This window comes from Carassius carassius, chromosome 27 (genome assembly GCF_963082965.1).
Source record: "Carassius carassius chromosome 27, fCarCar2.1, whole genome shotgun sequence".
NCBI classification, from domain to species: domain Eukaryota; kingdom Metazoa; phylum Chordata; class Actinopteri; order Cypriniformes; family Cyprinidae; genus Carassius; species Carassius carassius.
This window is the reverse complement of record NC_081781.1, coordinates 24,906,520-24,930,372: the sequence shown is the minus strand read 5'-3', so window position 1 is coordinate 24,930,372 and position 23,853 is coordinate 24,906,520. Positions and strand designations below refer to the sequence as shown.

At 37.5% G+C, this 23,853-nt stretch overlaps 1 protein-coding gene across 2 annotated transcripts in view; it reads left to right on the top strand.

Moving 5' to 3' along the window:
* LOC132107075 (coiled-coil domain-containing protein 85C-B) overlaps positions 1-23,853 on the top strand; it is a 39,863-nt gene that overhangs the window by 7,950 nt on the left and 8,060 nt on the right. Inside the window, exons 2-3 of one of the 2 annotated variants that reach the window (XM_059513234.1) lie at positions 18,561-18,640; positions 22,310-22,348. In XM_059513234.1, coding sequence (XP_059369217.1) covers positions 18,561-18,640; positions 22,310-22,348 — 119 coding nt within the window. The remainder of the gene's footprint in view (positions 1-18,560; positions 18,641-22,309; positions 22,349-23,853) is intronic. The other variant, XM_059513235.1, reaches the window with a different exon arrangement.

Here is a 23,853-nt window from a genome sequence, read left to right as displayed (position 1 = left end):
AATAATATTTGTAGTGATTTTACGATTTATCAGCCTTTTTGGGTAATATCATCTTAAAATATCCAGAATTACTCAAGGTTCTCAAAATACTTCAACCCAGTAACTGCTGCTTGCAGCTATTTATTAATGTTGATTTATTATTCCTAATTTTATAGACATTATTGGGTCTTTTGACAACAAAACACAGCAACTACAGTTATTAGCAGTAAAGGAGAAACTATGGGTGCTTTATATTAAATTTGAGCATGAATAAAAAAGACAGATCAAAGGTAGAAAATGGCAATGGGATGGGAGCACAGAGGGAGTATTATATGACCAGTGGGGGTCCATCTGTTCTGAGACTCTAGGGAGATAAATGAAGACAGGCAATCTTCTGGCATCTAGTATGTGAGTTATTGTTTACCTTCTGAATGGATGTGGGAACCTGGATAACATTGCCTAATGGGATTCCCGTGATAACTTAATCTTGGTCTCAAATTTGATTTTAGTTTAAAATTATGCCAAATTAAACTTAAGCAGTAAATGTCTACATCTCTTAAATAACCGATGGCATCCTACAGCTTTAGAAATACAATCAGGGCTGTACAAATAATCCAAAACAAAATTCCTGGTCCGGTTATTAAACTACAAAATCATATCTAGAAAGAAATTTAAATGATTTATCCAAATATTTGTCATATTGCAATTCAAATCAGTTTTTTTTAATGCAGCACTAGAAGTAGATCTAGTGTGAGTTGTGTTATGACTGATACTTGGTGTTTTGGTTTATCTTGATAGATTAGGTTTAATACTAGCAGGTTAAGTTTGGCAAGTTTGATGTGGCATATGCCACTACTGGCTTAGTTTAAGGATGCAGATTATAAAGATGCAGTTTTTAAAAAGTGAAAAAACCATAATTGAAAGTCTTCTTATTTATTTTCATTAAATAATCTCTTTTTTTTCCGTCTGTTTTTTTTTACTGTCTATGGACGTATGTTCCTGAGATACCTCATGAGGGATGTTTTTAGCTTATGTCAGTGGGTTGTAAAATCAAAGAACCCAGTGTAAGAATGAGGGCAGTGACCCAATGAGGGTCAAGGTGAACCCGTTAAACTTGCTCAGCCAGTTCTTCACAACTCAATCATTTGCCAAGCCCAAAGAATGCATCTTCGTGTGATGACGCTGTATAACATTTATGGAATTTCAGATTCTAAACTTAAATTCCTTGACCAGATCATTTCCATCTTTTTGTTCTTTTCTATTATTTTTAAAGTAGGGGTATCCAATCCTGTGTTTAACTGTACTTAAATAAACACACTTGATCGAGCTAATCAAGGTCTTCAGGATCACTAGAAACTTCCAGCCAGATGTGCTGGACCTAAACTTTGCAAGAATGTGGCCTACCAGAAACAAGATTGGACACCCCTTAAGTTCAAATATTGCAATACCTTATAACTTGATGGAGTTCTTTAGTCAGGCTTGTTTCTTTTCTTTTCTTTAATATATTCTACAAGTTTAAAGGGTGTGCCACTCTGCTGACCAGCGTAGGAAGTGTTGCTCTTTTAAAACTTGTTTTACTGGTATGCACAAGATGAATTAATCACAACATGGTATTCTTAAACAAAACGTCCTATGTGTGCTGTCAGAGCATGTAGGCATGGCAGAATTAAAGGGCAAAGAAAATGCAACAAGAGACCATATTCTACATTTTATGTGTGGCTTGGCAACAGTGTCGGGTCTTGTCTGTTTTGGTTGTTTGGCCCAGGAGAACAGACATGAGATTACACACAGAAACTCTCTCGACTGGCTTTAGTCAGACAGAAAGGCCGTCTGTCACGAAATCCCACATTCCTTATTTAACAATAGTGAGTCCTTTCTCAACAACCTGAATAAAGGGACATGAGCAAGACTCGCATACTGAACTCCACGTGAGATGATAGAAATTGAGATAAGATAAGCGTATGGTTTAAATAACCATTGGTCTGCTCTCTTAGTAGTGAAGTATGTCTGTAAATGTTCTGTGTGAAACTCGTTAGCTTGAGTTATGTCCAGTCCTTGAGTTGGCAACACGGAGTGCTGAGTTTTCAGATTTTATTTGTAAGTTTATAAAAAAGAAAATTAACAGAAGTGGTTTTGTTAAGCGTTTTTATTAGCTGTAGCACTGACAGCATGCTGTGCTTCAGCTGTTAAAGTCTTGACATAGTATATGGAAAATAAAATGGTCATTTGCTCACCCTGCTGTCCCAAATGTATTTTCTTTCCTCAGATGATTTGAAAAATAATCTGTTATTATCTCTGTGTGTTCATATAATGCACAAAGTGAATGTAATAAAGTGTATGGTCCCTCAAAAATGATGTTTTAAAAACCTGAGTCTGACAGTTGTCTGAAGTGATAATCTATAGTATAAAAAGTTTAAAATATTTGTGCTGTTCTCACACAAGACTTGTAATGTAGGCCTGTCGCAATAATCAATATATGGACTTATCGCACAATATATGTACATGAATTCAATCATTTTTGGTAACGCAATAAATTTCCCATTATATTTACATAAAAATTAATGTCACCATGTTTTTTTGCATTTCACTTGCGCCGGTGTCTTTTTTTTCTACTTGTTACTTTGCACTTTTTGAATTTTGTGTGATCTTGGTTTCACATATTACTAAATTATTTATAAATCTAATGCACTTACACCTTTACACCTTTCAGTTTCTAAGACTAAAACAAAAACCTTAAACCTCCTCTAGTTTTAAAGGTCCTTGCACACTGAGTCTGAAAAGTTCTGTTCCATTCTAGTTGTTTTTGAACACAAGAACTTGTCTTCTTCTCCTGTGACTGTTCCTAAAGAAACATGTTTAATTGCAGGTCAGGTGAAACCAAAACCAGTCTTATAATTCTTATTTGGGGTTTCCTTAAGACCAACTAGCCATTCAGGCTACTCACCGCTTATGGATTGTGAAAATAGTTTTGCATATCCTCAAGCAGTGTTTGTGGCTGGAGTTTTTAGAGCCATTTGCAGCATTAATCTAGGCTTTGTCCAGGTGTGAATGCACTGATTATCCGTATATTTATTGCGGCCTAATGAAATACTGTGTAATGAAGTTGATAATGAAGCCACCAGGTGGCACATTGGCAGGGTACTAGCTGCTCCAAAGAACACAATCAGCAATCCCATTATGTTGATGCAAACTGTGACCTTCATATTGTGTCAGGGAAAACTTAACTAAAGTGTCCCCAATGTCATCCCAGGCAAATTTGGAGGGAGATTTTCCTGTGAGCGTCAGCCATTTCTGCAATCTGTCAGGACAGGGTATTCTCTAAACAAATTCACACAATGTGTCAGTCTTTCACCTTTGACATTTTGTCCCAGTGTCCCATATGTTATTCTGATGACTTTGTCCAAATTGTGGTGTGTAATTGCCTCAATCTTTTTTCCTAACATCTTTCCTAATGTCTTATTTTAGCAAATCATGGGATCTGGAAATCTGCAGAGCTTTCTGCAGAATTGTGGAACCACTAAATTGTTTAAAATGAATGCCCACCTTGCAATTCGGCCATGACGCAAATTATTTTTAGGGTTTCTTCCCTAAAATATTATCTTGCCTTAATGCTTAAGCATCCTGCTTAGAAACAGGCCAAGCCACTGTTTATAGTTTGGAAAATTTATATATTGCTTGTCTTCAAATTTTCTTGACCACTGTCTTGCTGTGGTTTATCCTGAATTCAGTCTCCAGCAGCCTGAAGAGCTTATCTAAAAGTCAAGTGGTTTTACAAAGTGTATTCCTGAAAGAACTTCATCTGTGAATGATTATGTTCTTAAGCTACCTTAAGCCCTAAACACACTGCACGATTTTCAGCTGTCCCAGACAAAAGATTGGCATAGTGAAACAATCGTGGCTGTTTCTGTGATCGAGGCTCCTAATTGGTGGTCCTGTGTCGTACAGTGAGAGAGGTTCAAAGACAGCCGTTGTCACGATCTTCGACCAAAGATAGCCTACGATACTGCATGATCATCACACAGTGTTCACTGGCACGGTTCACTTTTACTGACCAACTAATACAATTTGCGACAAGAAATCAATGCAAAGTGGCGCTAAAACATAAAACTGCTTACTTCAAGCTCTTATCCCTTCCTCTTTCGCCACTTTTTTCAGCATACAAAAATATAATTGCTGATTAGTGGGATTTATCATGCTCTATTTGTTTCCTACTAGCGGATGCTGATGAAGTTTTATTCATTTATAGTAACTTTTGTCAACAGGTGTCATCATCGTACAGTCTACACACATGTCGTACCCAAGTTTATTAGATCTATGTCGCATGATGTTACGTGCAGTGATCTTATAGGATTGCTAAAATCGTGCAGTGTTTTGGGCTTTACACTGTTTGCTTCTGGTCTTGAATGCTCTTAGGTTTTTAGCCTGTTGATTTTAAATAAGACAACTGAAATATTGTACCAACTGTACATTTAATTAACGCTTTAAAAAATAAAGTTTATTTTTATTATATATCTTATATATGTGTGCAAAATAGGGTGAAGTACAATAACAACAACAACAACAACAAAAAAAATTCTGCAATCAAGTAGACTGAAGTCTGTTTTTTCAAACAGCTTTAGTCAAGTAGCTTACAAACCAGAGAAAGATCTGAGCAGATTAAGTTCTAGATGTATTTTTGGAATAAAGCGAAACCCTCCAGCATCAGTCTCCTGTTGCTAGGATACCATTTTTGTGTTTTTGGAGTGTGTGCTACCCTCTCCTGTGGTATTGTCACTTTGCTATTTTTTAACTTCAAAGGAGTTCAAGGCTCATAAAAAAAACACCATCAGTCCCTCATTCACCAATGAATAGAACGACAGTTGTCTCTCAAACGACAGTACATTTCTTGCTAGAAACATGCCTGAAAACGACACTGAAGCACATGTGAGATGTTTTTTAAATTTTTTTCCAGAAACTGTCCTTACACCAGGGACACTGTCCCTGCTGTTCTGAATACTAGGAATGAGGATGTTACATAACCCTCACTAATTGGAAAGATTGTGAATCCAGTGGAAGATATCACCACTGGTTGAGCTTTGAGTTTTGAGGGGGTGTTTTCACCACAAATGTGTAGTCAGGGCTCTGCAAAAACTGCACTGAAGCTGTTTCCATCAGATGAAGTCAGAGCTTGCCTGAGGTCACTGCATTGCGGTTTCATCTCTGGCTCCATCAGCGCCCAGTGGGACCAGTGAACTCTCGGTGGTCAGAGATAATACAGGACACTGGTTCAGTGGTAGGTACTGAGATCAGCGAGAATGCATTTGAATATGAACTCGCAGACAGGTCTTGAAATGTCACATGAATCTGGTGTAGGCAAGAGCCATGCAAAATTCACACTTCTGCTATCCCACAAGGAGACTACAGAAACAGAAGTCATACTAATGCATGCACTTTTATGTTCCGATAGACCTTCAGCCCTTATGGAAAGACAATATAGACTCTATTACGTCATTGTATAAAAATGTTTAAGACTTTAAATTCTTTGAAAAGATTGCAGATTGTGTAAAAGACACACCCTCTAAATAAAACTGAATTGACAGGCAAGAATGAAATCAGCACTTCATCAAAACACACATGTTGTTTCTGCTTTCAGTGAAACACACGTAGTGGATAGAGGCAGGTGATTTTTTGAGTTTACATAACTTGAGTTTTCATGTTACCATGTTCAACAAAAGGCATTGTCTGGTTGTTCAGATCTTACGTGGCATATCATGCAGACTGATTAAATTCCCATTGTTTGACCATTTTAAGATTATCGGCATTTGATATTGAGTTATCTTAAAGTATGGTTTATGTATTTACATATTTTAGGACCATGGGATTGTACGTCTTCTGTAGCTTTCAGGTGTGTCAAGTTGTACTCTCAGTAGCAGTTCCTCTGCAAAATAAAAATTATTTACTTTCTTACTTTTTCCATTTGTGAAAGTTTTTTTCTTTCTTCCTTTCTTTAAATATCTTTCATAGACCACACTGCCAAGTGATATGAGAAGAGCGGTAGAACTTGAATATTCCCCAGTTGCCTTAACTTTCTTGTGAAACATCTTCAGTCCACTGCAAGCACCATACATTGTAAATATCACTTATGACTGTTATATAAAACCACAGTAGACACCAAAATGCTCTGAATTGTGTTGACCGAGAACTAAAAAAGACATTTCTGTACAGGTTCACACATGTTGTCTGACACCTTAATGTCAAATTCCTGTGACTATTGGCATCTGCTTAGGCTGAGAAAGGGAAAAGTTTCGTTCTTAATTTAAGCAGAGATTTAGAAATATAGTCTAAACCTGAATGGTGTTGAGACTAGGATTAGTCAGTGTCAATAAATTCTATTCTTATTCTTAAGTGTATTCATCTATTTTTATGGATAGAAATAGAAGGCCACTGAGGTGTTGAAATATGCCTTGTTGGTTTTCGGCAGTTGAAAAGTGAATATTTATATAGCGTAAGACATGATTATGTTTATTCACACTTGGGTGGGTGGAGATCACCACAATGCTTCACATGATCATTTTTGCACTCAGTAGAAAATGCTGTCTGAACAATATGATTTAAAATTGAATTGCTTAAAATTGAATTTAATAATTAATTTAGTTTGAAGCCATACAATCATTTTGTGAGGACCAGACCAACATTTATTTTCATATTGCATAACTGGTAATGAAAGAGATTTTCACATATCTAATAGTAGACAAATCCCACATTGTCAATAATCTCTTTGTACATAATGAAAATATGTTCAGTTGATTTTGACGGAGACAACAGTTGTGCTAATCTACCAAACAAAATTGCCAGATTTTCAGTAAATATCCCACGAGCAATCTCCCTGCCACCTCAAACTGTAAGATCAGCTCATATGGATTCTGTGGGTCTTTTTGACTTGCTGCATCACGTCCACATTGTAAAATATTTCACTTTTTCGCCAGCTACCTCTGTAATGTTAGTGGTCTATGGCAGAGGAGTAGAAATTTGTACTTGCCCAGAAACAACACAGATAATTGAAGTTCATGTCTTCCTAGATAAATACATTGGCGTCTTGGGTTACATAAGGGTTCCTCTTGCCAGTGGTGAGATCACACAATTCACTGAAATTCTGAGGGTTGTGGTGTCAGCGTTACTTAAAACTGTGTGGAGTACGTTAGAATTGTACCGCAGGCGCTCTGCCTGCCACCTACCACTCCAGCCTGCCCTGCGTGTGTCTGTTTGTCTGCTCTCAAGATAATTAAAAGTGGAAGGCAAGGCAAGTCTACACATGATCTACATGTGAGCATAATGGATAGGCAGGTGAATTGTTTTTTTTCATAATTACCATGTTCAACGAATGACAGTGTCTGGTTGGTCAGACTTTATGTGATACATTAGAACTAGTGATATACTGATATGTCATCCAGGCTAATTCATTGTCTAGTATTTAGCTATTTTGAGGTTATAAATCCCATCACATTCTGAAATTCATGGGAATTTTCCAATTAAATGTCTAATTAAACTGAACATATTATGCTGATGATCATTCTTAATAAAAATGTTGCAAACAATTGTTATAATTCCACTATAAAAGCATGCTAAAATGATCCTGGTTATTATTACAGTAATCATACGATACTAATTACTACTAATACTAAAAAAAATATTAGTCACCACTGTCAAGAAATAAAACCAAATGACTGATTGACCCCATAGATCCCATATTAGTTTATACAGTGGTGACAGAAACTGTGTCAGATTATGCATCTAAGGTAGTTTGCCTGCCGATTTCAAAAGTCATACACTTGTTTCATGTAACCTGAATGGAGAGGAATCTCTTTACGTTTGTTGATCTTGGCATCTAGTAGTAAATTAAATATTTATTGGACATTTGTAGTTGTTGTGATGTGCTCAGCTGTGCCTCTGAAGGCTATCTGATAATGTGATGTGTCTTCTGTCCCCGAGGATATGTTGTTGTACCTCTTGCTGTGGTCTAATGTGGTCACCAACACTTAGATTGAAGGCCTGAGGGATAATGGGATAAAGGTTGGATCTTATTTCATTTTCCTAACCACTATGTTTTTGGAAGACAGTTAGATTATTGACTTTGAGAAACGTCTAATGGCAAAGTCTTCAAGTTCCATAAGGTCAACCATTTAAAAGATGCTAAAGCATCATGGAAATAATGAACGTGTGAGGAATGCACAAGGCAACAAACAGTAAATGTATTAAACTCCCTAATCAAACACACTTGATTCAGCTCATTATCAGTTGATGCTCCTGTGATTAACAATGGTTATGTGAGATATAGGCTACGTTCACACTGCAGGGCTTAATGCTCAATTATGATTTTTTTGAAAAAATTAGATTTTTTTGCAAGGCCGTTCACATTTCCAATTAAATGCGACCTTTTGTGATCTCCTGTGTGAACATGAAATGACCCAGAAGTGATCCGCATGCGCAGAAGAGTACTCAACGGCCAACGACGTCACTCGTTGTTTGCGGAAGTAGCTAAACATGGATGTCAACAACAGTGTAGTCAACAGCGGAGCTCGTTTAGCAATATTAAAGTTATTTAAGCAGCATCGTCCGCCATGGTTGTTCTTTATCTTCTCATTCCCGCCTACTTCAATGCAGAATTATGACGTTTGTAGCGTATCAATGACGTACAGGTCGGATACATGTGACCCGGCCGTTCAGACGGAGGTCGCATTTCAAAAGATCGGATACGTATCGGATTCAGGACCACATACCCAAGTGGCCTGGGTCGCATTTGAAAAAATCGGATCTGTGTCGTTCAGACTGTCATGAAAAGATCAGATACAGGTCGCATAGGGGCAAAAAAAATCGGAATTGGGTCGTTTCAGCCTGCAGTGTGAACGTAGCCATAGAGACACCCTAAATGGGATCAGATTTGGGATTTAAAATAGTGCCACAAAAAAAAAAACTTCACACCAGCTAAACAACCAAACCAAACTCTGACATCAAACTGATTCTGGTCCTTGTAAAATGATATAGCTTTATCATGCGCCAGGTGCGACGCAAGTGTTTTCTGCTAGTTTCAGCCCAACGCAGTTATCATTTTCACGTTCTGCCCTATGTTATTTAAATAGCAAATGCATTTGCGCCCATTTGTGCGCCTATGGCCATGCTGGTCTGAAAACAAGGTGTGTTCAGGCGCATTGTTGGCATCTTGCTATTTTAAGGCAACTGAAATAGACTGCGCCATTGACCAAATAAAACCTGGTCTAAAGTCAATGCCGCAGTATTTTTTGGTTATTTAAAGGAGACATATTATGCCCCTTTTTACAAAATGTTATATAAGTCTCAGATGTCCCCAGAATATATCTGTGAAATGTCAGCTCAAAATACCCCACAAATCTTTTATTATATAATTTTGAAAACGCTTATTTTGAGGGGAAGCAGAAACACGCTGTATTAGAGCATGTCCCTTTAAATGCAAATGAGACACTGCTCCCCACCCCTTTTCCAGAATAGAGCTGTGCCATTACAGCTCGGACCTGCTAAAAACATCTGTTTTGATTCTTATTATCATGCCGAAATCATGTGTTTTAAACCATATGAGTTTAAACTTCTGATACACGGTTTTCTGAGTCCACACATCCGAAGCACATGGAAAGAAAATGGCTGTCAAAGCATGTGAGTACTAAACAGTCTGTAATGTCTGTGAAGGTAAACAGCTGGGAAATAAATCACATGTTTATTTAAGATCTGTGTGACAGCAGCAATATACAGTAAATAAATCAATAAATCCACTGTTCTGTTGTGTCCTCTGAGGCTGGGACTCTAAACAGTGTTAAGTCTGTGCTCGTTTGTCCAGCCAGGGGTGGTAATATGATGATGAGATCCCTTTGCAACTGGGCGCCCCCCCTCCGCGCCATTAAACTACCAAAAGTGCACCAGCGCCTTACGATTTAGACCATGCACTTAGATCATTAAAATAGGGTCCCTAGTGTGAAAACAGTTTCTGCAAGTTCCAAAAAATACACACTTCTTTAGAATTTTTGTCCAGTTGCAGTTTGGGATTGGATGGCCTGGTCTTAATAGTTTCTTCCTGGTTGCATCATGTTTTCACAGTTGATTTCTCATTGCTTCTTGGAAAGATCAGAGCTTTACCAATGTTTGTATAATCTTTGGTCCTCCTAACAACTTGATCTTCAAGACAACAGTGTCAGTGACCCCACATATTAAATGCATTCTTAGGCAGTCAGCTATAAGCCGTCCAACACAGATAGATTAACAATAAACATGTCATGTTACATTTAAAAAGTACATTTGGCTTGACTTCAGCACAAGGCAATGAGAACAGGAGGGTGTATTTTCTGAAGGCACTATATAATTAAACATGTCTGGGAGCTCAAGCTCGTAAAACAGATTAGTTTAACAGTTTGAAGACTTGGCCACACACATCTTAAAGGGAAAGTGTTGAGTGTATTATTTCTGTATCAATTAGGGGCTGAGAAGGGAATGACAAAAATAATGACTCCTCAAACTCCACCCATCTGCCATTTGCTGTAAAAAAAACTGATGATGGTCTGGACAAACAGCAGTGATTTAAAATAAAAAATAAAAATAAGTAATATTATCCATTCGACCATAAGAGCAAAACTTCAACTGAACTGAGCTAGATAGTGACACGGAGCTGCCTTTTAAGTAGTTTTATAATTGATGAACTTTGCATCATTAACATTGTTATTGATATAAACTGAATCCACATTGAACAAAATGGAGCTGCTTTACAACTGAAATTGTTGTTTAGCAACACTGTTATTTTCCTGTTTATTGCTGTGAAGCTACTTTGTAAAATTGCTCTTGAAAATCAACCAGCAAATGACTGTACAGTTGTCTTTGAATATTAGAATGGGATAAGAAAATGTATTTTAACCTCAAAACATCTTCCAGCATTTTACAAACTTCAACTGTAAACTAAAGACAGAAATAGCCTTTAAAAAACCTCCTCAGTTTACTAGAGTAAATAAACAACACTTTTGTCTCCCTGAGGAGGTGACTCGGCTGAAGTAAATGACTTCATTTGTAGTTGTGCGTTAAAGTGAGGATCAAGGTCGCTGTTGCAGTCAATGATTAAAGTGTAACTAAACCCCTGCTCAGAGCCTGACTCCACCCACTGACAATATTTGAAAAATGCTGAAAAGTGGGCAGATCACAGCGGAGACAGAGGGGACGAACCTAGGGCGGGGCTGAGCGAGTGCGGCGTGATCCTGAGACTCGCAGTGACGGATTGATTGACAGCTGCTGTCAGAGACGCTAAAATGGAGAGTGACTGTAATGACGCAAGTAGCTTTGCAACAGAGCGATCATTTGAAGTAGAGGACTTTTCTCCCCCACTTTTACCTGAAGTGGAGGGTGTCGAGGTGTCTGTTCATATCAATTCGAGCCGCTGGCTCAAACTGCGGTCTTAACTCCCGCACCGCGTCGCTTTTCAGCGCGAGCTGTGTGGAGAAGCCCATTTCCACCTCCATTGCGTTGGAGAAGCAATCCCGTGTAAAACGCAGTTTGCACACTCGAGCTCTAGGCGGGAACTTGCGGTCTTCCAGGCCAAATGCATGCAACCACTGGCGCTTAATTTTAAAGTCTGCTGGTAAACTATGCAGTCCAGCAGTGCTGTCGCAAACAGCAACACACCTCCGTACCATCCTGACCACTGTATACTAAATAAAGATTAAAAATCTTGCAAATCTACGCTAACTTGAAGATCTAAATAACTATATAATTGCTATGCTAAATAGATGCTATATTAGTCTATCCTGGTCGTTACCAATACTCGCAATTCCAGCTCCTGACTCACTACAGTGATTTTGATGGTTTTATACTGCCAAGGGCGTGGTAGCTCGTACCAAGGGGCGTGGTGAGCTGGAAACTGCTTACGTCACCTGCCACCGCTTACGTCACTTGCCACCGCAACATCCAATAGGAAAAATCAACTGCAGTAGCCACCGTTCAACCTGAAGAGGGCAGCACTCACACATTTTTACACCATATATTGTAGAATTAAAACACTTTATACTCAAATGTCAAAAAAGTTACTCGAATCAATGAACAGCACTAATAAAGCCCCATTCTTATAGATCATTAACTAAAAAAAGTTGGTTTAGGGTTTAGTTACTCTTTAAACTAAAAACCACTCTCCAAGTTGAGGTAATGATTGAAGGTGAACAGTAATGACTTACTTTCTTCAGTTTTTGTCCATACAATGAGTCCAGTGTTGTTTTGAACCCCATTGACTTTCATTGTATTGCTTTGATTGGAGTTCAGCTGTTTTCAATGAAGTTTCATAGAATTATGTTAAATGTCATAATGTTTGTGGTTTTAACATGATGCTTTGTTTGGTTGAATACCAAGAACAACATGGCAACCGAAGGTGTGAGGTTATTGAGAATTGGGATGTGTTTACTTGTTAAGGCCTGATGAATAGCAGGCAAGGGAGTGTTCAGAAAAAATATTTTGAAATGATGTAGTATTTCTGTTAAGTCATGTGGAAAGTAAACAGATTAAAATAGTGCTGGTTCAAAAAACAAATCATCCATAAACTGGAAATAATTTGAATTAGCTATCTGGCAGGCTATAGTTTAAAGTGTTTTTAAATCCAGTGCTTTAAACTGGTGGTTGCTACCTTCACCTTCCGTGTAAGTCTATAAGGCATTGACACACAAAGACAATGGTCAGTCAGTATTGGGTTGTTGTTGTTTTTGTTGTCGTCCATTGGCCTAGTTTTTGTGGTGTGCAGAGGTGGGTAGAGTACCCAAAAACTGTACTCAAGTAAAAGTAAAAGTACTTCTAGAAATATTTACTCAAGTAAAAGTAAAAGTACTAGTCTTGAATAGTTACTTGAGTAAGAGTAAAAGAGTATTGGATAAAAAATCTACTCAAGTAGTTAGTTACTAGTCACTTTGGGTCATATATACTGAGCCTATTTTTATTTAGATATATAGATAAAATGTATGTAATGTATGTATAAATGTATATATTTCATCAGCCTTTACTCCAATTTATGTAATTTATTATAAAACCCTGTCTGTTTACTTAAGTAACAGATACAGGTGTCATGCCATAACATATTTTTAATATGACTGACTTTATATTAAATGTGAATTTAACATTGAAAGTTAATGTGATATAAATACTAATCTTTCATTGTTCAGAAAGAGAGCAAATAACATTTACATTATTAAAGATAATTTTCACTGACAGTCTAGATTTCAATCACTCTCAGAAACTCCCATTAAAATCACTGAAACTGTTAACACTGTGAAATCAATATATTAATTAAAGATTCGTACACCCATCTGCACTTTGTTGTTTCTGACGAGAGAATTCGCCAGAAAGAGGTATTCAGTCAGGAGCGAGTGAAGGAAGCACCGGCATTTCAGCGATGACTCATCTGAACACCTCTGATTGGTCAATGCTTTAATAAGCTCAACAGAATCGTGTGTGATTGGTTATAATGCACAGCGCTGTAAAAACACATCTATCTCTGGCTCAGCGCCAGCAAGCGATCACAGATCTGAATTTAGCAGCTGATGATATGACTTGCTGAACGTTCTCACGCCGGTGTTATTGTATTAAAATTAATAAAATCTTAATCGGCTATTTTTTGTCTTTTGGAAGCTGCATTCAACTTGACTCCCCTCTGTTATAAGCCACACACGTACATCAAACTAATGTCACAGTGGTATTGTGTACTGTAATCGAATGTAGCCCAAGTTATTACCTGTTAAACAGTAGACAACACACGCGGTGTTCATCTAATAAGGATCTCCATCGCAAGCAAATAATAGCCTTTGCAGATCTGCTTTCAATTCAGTGCAGTTCCAGCCACGTTTTCAACGCTGCTGATGTTAAACGTTACAACTCTGAGTGAACCGCTTCAGTAGCTCAGCGCGTGCGGCAGGGAACTGAACGACTCATTCAAACTGATTCATGAACCAATTCACTCGTTTGCCAATTGGTTTGATCAAGCCTTTGAACAGAATTGACTCAAAAGAATGAATCATTCGCGAATGGGCATCGCTCATTGCCCAGAGAAAAGTAGACAGAGCGTTTGGAATAAACTGAAGCAGTTATAACATTTATTGCATTAAGATAAAGTAACGAGAGGAGCGTCGCCCACAGTAACGAAGTAAAAGTACAGATTTTCCCCAAAAAATTTACTCAAGTAAGAGTATAAAGTACCCATCTTTAAATATACTCCGAAAAGTATTAGTTACCCCAAAAAATTACTCAAGTAAACGTAACGAAGTAAATGTAACTCGTTACTACCCACCTCTGGTGGTGTGTTTGATATAGTTGGACCATGGTGGTTGCCCTTCAAGCCAAGCCTGCCCATGAGCCAGATCACTGTTGAACACGAGTACACGAGAAGAAAAGAAAAACAGAAGTGATGCAAGTGATCAAACAGCAAAGCCAAGAGGGCACACTTTAGTTTTATCTTCATCTCATCAGTAAAAAATTGCATAGGGATATTGGCAAGGCATTTTTACCTAAGCATTATTTTGTTTAGAGTTTGTATGGTATACGTAATCCTAGCTCCTCCGGTTTCACTTTATGAACAATGCATACAGACTACTGCCATCATCTGGATTGGGAATACATTTAATGCACCCGCTAGTTTGTTGTTGGCTTTGTGTGGTTTTGAAGTGCAACTTTTTTAACCAGCCGATGTGAGACGAATCCATAATTGGCTGCTAGTTCATTTGAGATTCGGTGTGTCTGGACCTTATGGGATTTTCATTTGTTTTATCATTTGTCAGGTAAAAATTGTTAAACAGAAAAGTGATATTACAACTCTCCTTAAAAAGTACCACAAATTATATGTATTGTACATGTTCTAGTATACAAAATAAATCCCTAACAGAGCAGTAGTGACAGCAAATGCTACCAATAGGAGTCCAATCTAGAGCCTGAACATGAACTCACTATCCAAACATGACTTCTCGCAGTCTATCTATTCCAGTCTTTCTCTGACATTCTTTTCACTTCTCATCTTTTCTTACTTCCTCTATCCTCTGGTGAGACAAGAAAGGTTTTTCAGACTTTTAAACAAGTTTTTTTTTTCTGACTTTCTTTTTAGCCAAGTTTGAATTCTTAATTCTAAACTGAATGGTTTTTTCCCCCCATATATCTCTGGTCTGTAGCTTTCCCGCCTCTCTTTAATTGAAGTTTCATTGTCTGCCGTGCTGTAGTTTTCTAACAGAATGAGGTCAGGCTGTATGGAATGAATTATTGTAGGGACTGTTGTTTCGGCTTGGACTGCCACATCTTGCAGCAATTGATCCAGCAACTTCGTGCACACACCCATTTAAAGCTTTCGCTTGGAGTTTTTTCATGCTAGTTTTTCTTTTCCGCTTCTCTCCTTCACGAGTCATTCACACACATACATGCACACACACACAGCTTTTGATTTGTATTTAAAACACATGCTCGCACGCAGTAGGCAGCGCCCAGTGTGTTGCAACAGATGTTCAAAGGAAACTGAATGACAGCGTTTCTGTAGGCTTATCAGCGTGTTTCCAAGAAGTCAGAATTCATCTCAATTCTCTCTGAACAAACCCTGCTGCGTTTGTGGGTTTTGGGTGGGACTGCTGTTGGAAGGGGCTGCTTGTGATGTCATGAAGACTGCTTAACAGTCGCTGCCCATGTGGCCTACGCTGAAGATTCCCATGGAGCCTTGTGCCGCAGTGGCGGCTATAGAAGTGGGTCATGGCATTGCTGATGCGATTGGAAGCGACAAAGCGAGAGGGACAGACTTGCTACCCCACCCCCACACGCTTATCCACGTCGTGCCACCACACATAAAAACATCCATGTCAGTTCACTGAGCTAACGTGCACAAATAGCTGATCAGCACAGCAGATTTATTTGATTACTGTGCAGTGTTGTGTCTGAATACAATCGGAACGGACTCTTAACTGAAGAATTGGAGTCTAGGAGACAGTAAACCAAACTACAATATGTTGTAGGTCTACAATGTGTGCTAGAAAGGAGAATGACACACTATTTCCCTTTTTTACTACTGTAAAGCTGCTTTGACACAATCTGCATTGTAAAAAGCACTATACAAATAACATCGACTTGACTAGAAAGGAATTAAATATACTTTTTACTATGTAAAGTGCAATAATAAACACATACACGCCAAACCAAACAAAAACAACCATAAAACAACTATTTAGATGTTTTACAAATGCAGAAGAGTTTAAATAATGCCCCCAAAAATGTATTACAGTTTTTGAATTTGACGCATTTTATATAAAGTATTTAAAAAATACTCGCATCACAATTTGGGACACATCCACCTTCATTTACAATGCAGAAGTAAGCTATTCCATTAAGAAAGCTAGTGCTAAAATTCTGATGCATTTGCCAATATAGATAAATAACGTGAAGAATAATAAAGTGCACTAAACTAAAAAATTATGCTACAAACTGTTTATAATTATGATGAATTAAAAATAACATAACAAATGCCAGTGTGCAATATGAAGCAACATGAATGACTGTTCTTGTACCGGTAAAATAACTGGAAGCAAATGACATTAAAAATGAGGTAGAAATAACAGTTAATTGTATTCATGTGAACTATTATTTATGGCATTGAATCCTAAAATGTATTCATTTTAAAATTCAAAATATAAAAATGTCCTGTATTACTTAAAAGCTGTTTTATTATCAGTTTTGAACAATTTGCTGGATCTGCGTGCTATGTCATTGAGAATTTCATTAAAAAAAAAAAGTTTACTTTTTAGCAATTTGTTGTTGTAGCCCTATTGTATGCGGTACTATATAATGTATATGCAAAACTACTGTGTTCATTTTAAGACAAGCACTGGATGTCATGTAGGATAAGGCTTGTTGAAATTTGAGTCCTAGAGGTGTTTCTGTGGATGTTGTCCTGTGAGCTGTGTTTTACAGCTAAAGGTCAGCTATGTTGTCCTCACACCACCTGATCTGATGACTATAGTTGAGTGTGAGTCTCTTGTGTGGCCAGTTATGCTGACAAGAACATTTAGCTGCCTGGAATGATGAAAACTGAATTGCTTTGGGGTAGTGGAGTCATATTTCTAATAGCTGGTCCTGGCTGAAATGATTTTTGGTAGTGGGTGGATCTGGGCTGGTCCAGGGGGTTTGTGTATCAGAGTTGATTCTTAATCGGCTTTGCCCGTGCCCATCATCATTCAGTCAGCCAGATGAAGTTAGATTAGAGCGTCATTGGGGATTTGCAGCCGCCCTGCACTGCCTCACTGTCCACTGCTAAGGGCTTTACTCAGACATTATCTATTAGGCTAATAACTAGTGCCACCCATTGTCTACACTATGCCAACACAGTCATGTCTTAAAGTTACTCTTTTATATCAGAGGAAATGTGAACCACATTTTTGCATGGCTTTAATTGTTGCTATTTTCATAAATATTGAACATAAATTCTTGGATTAAATGATTAAAATCAGCCACAAAGGATTTCAGTGCACATAAAGATTTCTTGCTTCATAAAGAACTGTAACAGTTTCCCGGCTAACTCAGCACATGTTTTTGCTCTTTGGATAACCAAATCAATCAAATGCATGCATGCTTTAAAAAAGTTTCAAAAGGATAAGTGCTTTATTTCATGGTCTCCATTGTGTCTGGTAGGAAACTCAAGGAGGCCGGAAAGCCAGGTGTCTCAGTTGGTCAAATGTAAATTTGCAGTGTAATATATTTTCACACAGGAAATATTTTATGGCAGCGTAAAGTCATATTTAGTTTGGGCTCCCTCATCTAAGGGCCTGTTGCATTGCTCTTATGTGTTTCCATAAACCAGTTGGTCATTTTCAATGAATCTATTCAAAACTATAATTTAACAATTTGTTTTCTTCATTACACAAACATTTTCCCCTCCTTTTTTGAGTTATATACTGCAGTACAATAGTTTTCATATGTGACCTTATAATTCAATATTGCTTTTTGATTTTTGTTTTAGTCTTGCATGTTATGAAGTCTGTGATGAGATGAGTTTTCCATGCATTCTTGGCTTGAACCTTGACGCCAGACCAGAATTAAACGAGTAGCATTACACATTGATTGCTAGTGTCCAAAGTTACTGGCTCGGTACAGACCACATCAAACCATGAATGATGCTTCAAGTCATTTGAATTCTTTGACAGTGAGGAAACAGAAATGATCTCAACTGTGTTATCTGAAGGGAAGCTAATTTTAAGATTAAAGCACTGTGGGATTAAATTAAAATCACATATGTATGAGAAATCAAGTAAACTGAATCAAAACAAACCCCAAAATAGATCACAGGCTGTATTCTCAAGTCTTTAATTAAGCTGAAATTTCACCTTGTGAGAGTTAGTGGTCCAAAATATCAAAGGTATATGCATTTTGGGCCAAAGTGACTTCAGAATGCTGCACCTGATGTGCCAATTAGGGTTGTTTAGGGCTGAAAAATAAGTTGGGATGGAATTTAACACGAAAAACCAATTCATTCATTGACAACAGAAAATCACTAGAACTAACACTGTAGATCAATTGATCTAATTTTTGTCTTTGTCTTGCAGATGCATCCTCAAACTACATTCGCCAGCTAGAAACCAAGGTCCGGATTCTAGAAGACAATAACAACAAACTGCTCTCACAAGTAAGGACTGAGTTAACAACGTGCTTTTTTTCTAAAGCTCTTGAAAAATGAGTAATCTACATTTACCAATGCCATTGGGTGCCAATATTAGTGGTGGCAGATTGGGGTTACGAAAGAGGCAACCAATCTTTAATTCATGGTGGGTCAAAATGTGTTAAATTGGCACATAGCATCCCCTCCAGCAGCAAGAAGGAACAGCTTACCGTCACACCGGGATTGTGTGGGCTTTTCTGCGCGTCTGTGGCCTCAATTTAACCTCCCTTGTGGAGAATGAGTGGGTTTTACCAACCGAAAGAGCATTTCAAACTCACCTATTTATCCTGAAGGCACCACAATCAATCTGCCTATCACCGAATGTCACAAATGTATTAACCCGCCACCATAGTACAGACATCTACAACAAAACACTTACCGTGAACCCATCCAGCAGAACAGCATTACAGCCCACTCTCCTCAGCACTTGAATAGGATTTCGCTAGTTCTCTCACCCTCTCCAGCTTGTGTAGATGTGTAGGTAGGAATAAAACGTTCATGTTTGGAAAAGTGAGGGGCAATTACATCTTCATAGCTTCACAGAGGTTCCTATTTTAAAGCTCACTGTACTCGCAGCTAAAAGGATAGTTTACCCAAAAATCTCAAACTTAACAGTAGTCTGATGACAAGGGTTGCGACTACTTAATAATTGTTGTGAGAATCAGGTCATCTGTTGATTATTTCTTTAATCAATCAATAACTGGTCAACTTACCAAGGCTGCATTTATTTGATGATTTCTTAATTATTATTATAATTATTTCCAACACTGAAAATGGCTGCATAATATTTGTGGAAACTGTGATACGGTACCATTCAAAAGTTTGAGGTAAGATTACAAAAAATTATACTTTCATTCAGCAAGAAAATACTGTGAAAGTAAATAATTATAAAGAGAATGTAAAGACATTTATAATGTTACAAAAGAACGGTTTTCAAGAACCATTACTGATAACTGAACACATCAAATGAGCATTTCTGAAGGATCATGTGACCCTAAAGCCTGGCGTAATGAGCTGAGCACGGGAATAAAATAGAAAACAATTATTTTAAATTGTTATAATATTATGACAGTATTACTTACTTACTTATACTTGTTAAATATATTACTGGTAACACTGTTACTGTATTTTTTAACTCATAAAAGCAGCTTTGGTGACCTACTACAGACACTTCTTTAAAAAAAAAAAAGTTTAAATCCAGAACAGAAGTGTGCATACTGTCGTTTATTTTTGGAAGGAACGTCATTATTATGTAATAATATATTACAGTAATTATATAATTCAGGGAAATAATTAGCATGTTAAGACTTAATAATATTTTATTAAAATGAATCTATATCATGTTCTCTTATGTGCTTTGTGTGCCACATCGATTAAGACATGTTGCTATTAGATCTCAGGTTTGTCCTCAGTGACATCAGAACATAAATGTGTCCTGCACTGCTTTGTTGTGGATTCATTAAGCTTGCAATATACTGCACAAGACATTCCAGATCCCTTTTCACTGTCATCATATGTAAAAGAGCAGCTAAATCATTTTTAGCATTTAACCTTTTGTGTTCCTTGGACACATTGGTTCAGAATGACATGGTGATGCTTAAGTGATTGAATTTTCATTCTCCAGTGAAAATAAAAACTGTGTGGGCACGGGAAATTCTGACTACAAAGCAGTTCTTATGAAGGCCTTTGTTGGTAACATTCATCACACAGTATTCATAGAAAACAAGCGGAGAGTGTTGGCTTGAAAGAGTCCTTGTTTCTGCAATAATTCTCTCTTTTAATGATATATCCTCATAACGTTTTCATTGCCAGTCCCCCTCTGTCTTGCAGTGGATGTGGGTGTACCAGACGGCGGTACACTTTTTATCACTTTTTACACATTTTATCCCCAGGATGGAAAGCACTTTATAAAGCCATGATTAAAATGCAAGAGAGTGACTTTCTCCCTCTGGTCAAATAAGAGAAAACGGTTTGCGTCTCATCGCTGCAGGCCTCTGAGAATGAGTGAATTCACTTGAAGCATGATTAATTCAGAGGAGAGCTCAGTCCTTCAGAGAACACTGTCCTGAGCGCACATGAACCGAGCTGAACTCTTGATTTCCCAGGATACCTACGCTAAGCTTTTCCTAAAAGCCATTTCAACTGTTGTGATAAATAACACTTTGGTGTACAGCTTACTTTAAACTCACATGACCCTGAGAACGACAGGTCTGTTTTCATGGAAAGGTCCAGAAAGTCTTTATTTTGCGGATGAACTGGTCACACACCTGATTCGGATCTAGTTTTGGGAAATGCTTCAGCTAATACAATGTGCAGTGCAGGAGTAGCAGTGCGTTTGAAATGGAAGTGTTGTTCTGCAATAGCTGGAAGGTTTTCAGCATTTCAGCACTGACTTTCATTTTGATCAGCAGAAACTGAAACAGAAGGATAGCTGCAAACACAAAGAACATTGTACTTGTATGATTAATTAAGTTTTAACTAGGAGCACAATAATAGGCTAACATTTTGCATTAAAAGACCTCATGAAATCAGCAAAATAAATTTTGGGATAGTTCACCCAAAAATGTCAATTACCCTGTGATTTCCTTCAGACAAAATACAGAGTCCTATTGAAAAAAAAAATAATAATGTCATTGCTTTTCCGAGCTTTCTAATGGCAGTGAATTTTGGGTTGAGATTTTGAAGCCCCTAAAAAGTGCATCCATCCATCATAAAACATGCCCCACATGGCTCAGTGTGGTTAATAAGTTAACTGAAGTGATGACAGTGAAATCTAGATTATGGTTTATAAAGTATTGAACATGGATATTTTTCTAACACAAACACATCATCAATTCAGAAGGCATGTATCAACCCCCCCGGAACAATGTGGGGCACTTTTTATGATGGATGGATGTACCTTTTTGGCCTTCAGAATCTCAACCCCCATTCACTGCCATTATAAATCTTGGAGGAGCCAGGATATTTTTTTATATACCTCCAACTGTATTCATCTGAAAGGTGAAAGTCACATACAGTTAGGATGGCTTGAGGGAGAGTAAATCATGGATTGATTTTCATTACTAGGTGAACTATCCCTTTAATGTCCAAATGGCATTTAAAAGAATATTATTTTATTTTATTACTTTATTTAAAAAATGCTGTGGTCGGTTTTAAGCAAGTACACTACAAGGCAGAATCAAAGACTCTAAAGCCAGAACCTCCATGAATAAAAACCTTTTTCTATCTTTTCTTGTAGTAAAATCCACTGGCTTTGTTTACATTAAAGGAAATTCAACAGGTGACTGTACTGTAATAATGGTGACATTTCACAAAATTAAGACGAAAGGATTTGCGTTTCATTCAAGTGTCTAAATTTGAGTCTGGTGATATCAGATGGCAATCTAATGTTGAATGTCCTGCAAAACCACACATAAAAAGTCCAATTATTATTATCTGACTAGTTAATTAGACCTGTGTTTCCCAAAAGAATCCTAAGTTTAAGTTGATCGTAGCTCCATTGGTTTCAGTGGTTTCATTGCTTACGATGCTTTTGGGAAACGCAGCCCTGGTTATGATAGCTCTAGTGAAGAAACTGTATGAACATGTTCTTGTATTTGTTTAATTGGTTTGTGAAATGTGTTTTGTGTTCTCCAGCCCTGTAGCCGTTATAGCTTATCAAAGCTGTCCATGAAGGTAATTTTATCACACATTTGCTCAGTGATGGCGTAGCTCTATTTCCTCCTATAGCTGTCTTCTTGCTTGTTCCTTATCTTTACTTTCACATTCTTTGTGACTTCAAAAGCAGGTGTGTACAATGGCATGCTAGGCTAAGCGCTTGTGCCAACATGCTGGGCTGTGCTCGGGGCTTCTGGCGCATGAGCTCATATGCTTGTCCCTCTGTGTTGAAACGTCTTTGCGATCTTATCATTTATTCAAGCAGCACAGGTAGTGCAGTGTCAATTTTTCATGTCTGACAAACTGATGGATGTAAAGATGAATGCGAACATGTTTCAATATTTAATAAACACCCACTTATCTGTCTTCATAAATTTTCTAAGAAAATGCACCACTCTGTGTTTTAGCACTGTCTGTTGTGTTTAAATCCAGTCAAATTGCTTAAAATCATATTCAGCTGTCCAGCAAAATAAGGTTAGAATAAATTGTTAATGGTTTTTTATTTATTTTTTTAATTGATCATATCCATTCTGGTAATTACATGTGCGAAACACTTGCTCAGTCATATATTTCACTAATTAATTTTTCTGATGTTGTCAGAGCAACAAAGCGGTCAGGTGAGGAATTTTGGCCCTTTAAACAGGCTACATTCCAGCAGTTCCTGTTGCCTCAGTGATGGAAAATACCGTCAGTCCACAGGAATTCTCACACTCCCTCAGTGCTTTCAGTTTCATTTGAAAATAAAGATAACATAACTACACATAAGCACTTTTGACTTCTGCAACCCATTGTATATAATTACATTATATAAAACAAAGTAAATCGTACATTTTATAATATCATTATATGATAATAATTCTTTAATTAAAATACTTTTTAAGTCATCCTTTGGACCCCCGAAATTTGCCAAGGCACTCTGGTGGGCTCTGGGCCCCTGATCAAGAGTCAAATTATACAGTATGTTTGTAAAATAATGAAAATATGTGTTAAAATTAGGGGTGATAATTTAAAACATTAATTAGATGAATTAATTATGGAGAGAAATAACGCGTTAAAATTATTATCGCATTTAACCCTTGCCCTGCCCCAGACCTATGTGGATCATCTGCCATTTCATAAAGTCAAACAAGTGTCCTCATACAGAATGAAGTTTACTGGAAATGTGAAAATGCGGAGAGTTTATGTGAGGGGTAGGTTTAGGGATGGGGTTAGAGCAGCGGTTCTCAATTGCAGTCCTCTGTACATTTTGTACGTTTCTCTTAGCGCTTCAGACGTTTGTTCTATTCGAACGTAAGTGCCCTGCGAAGTGGACATCACAGGATATTCAGCCATGATTCCAGTTAGAAGCGAAAGTATATGTTCCAATTAGAGTGCATTGAAGTGTGCGAGACGTGAATTTAAATTGTATTGATTTACAGAGGTATATGATGTCACAGTTGTCCGTGTGTAAAGACACTGTGCAGCACAAATCAGTGAATGAATGTTTTGAAGTGAGGTCAACAGATTCATCAACAGAAACATCA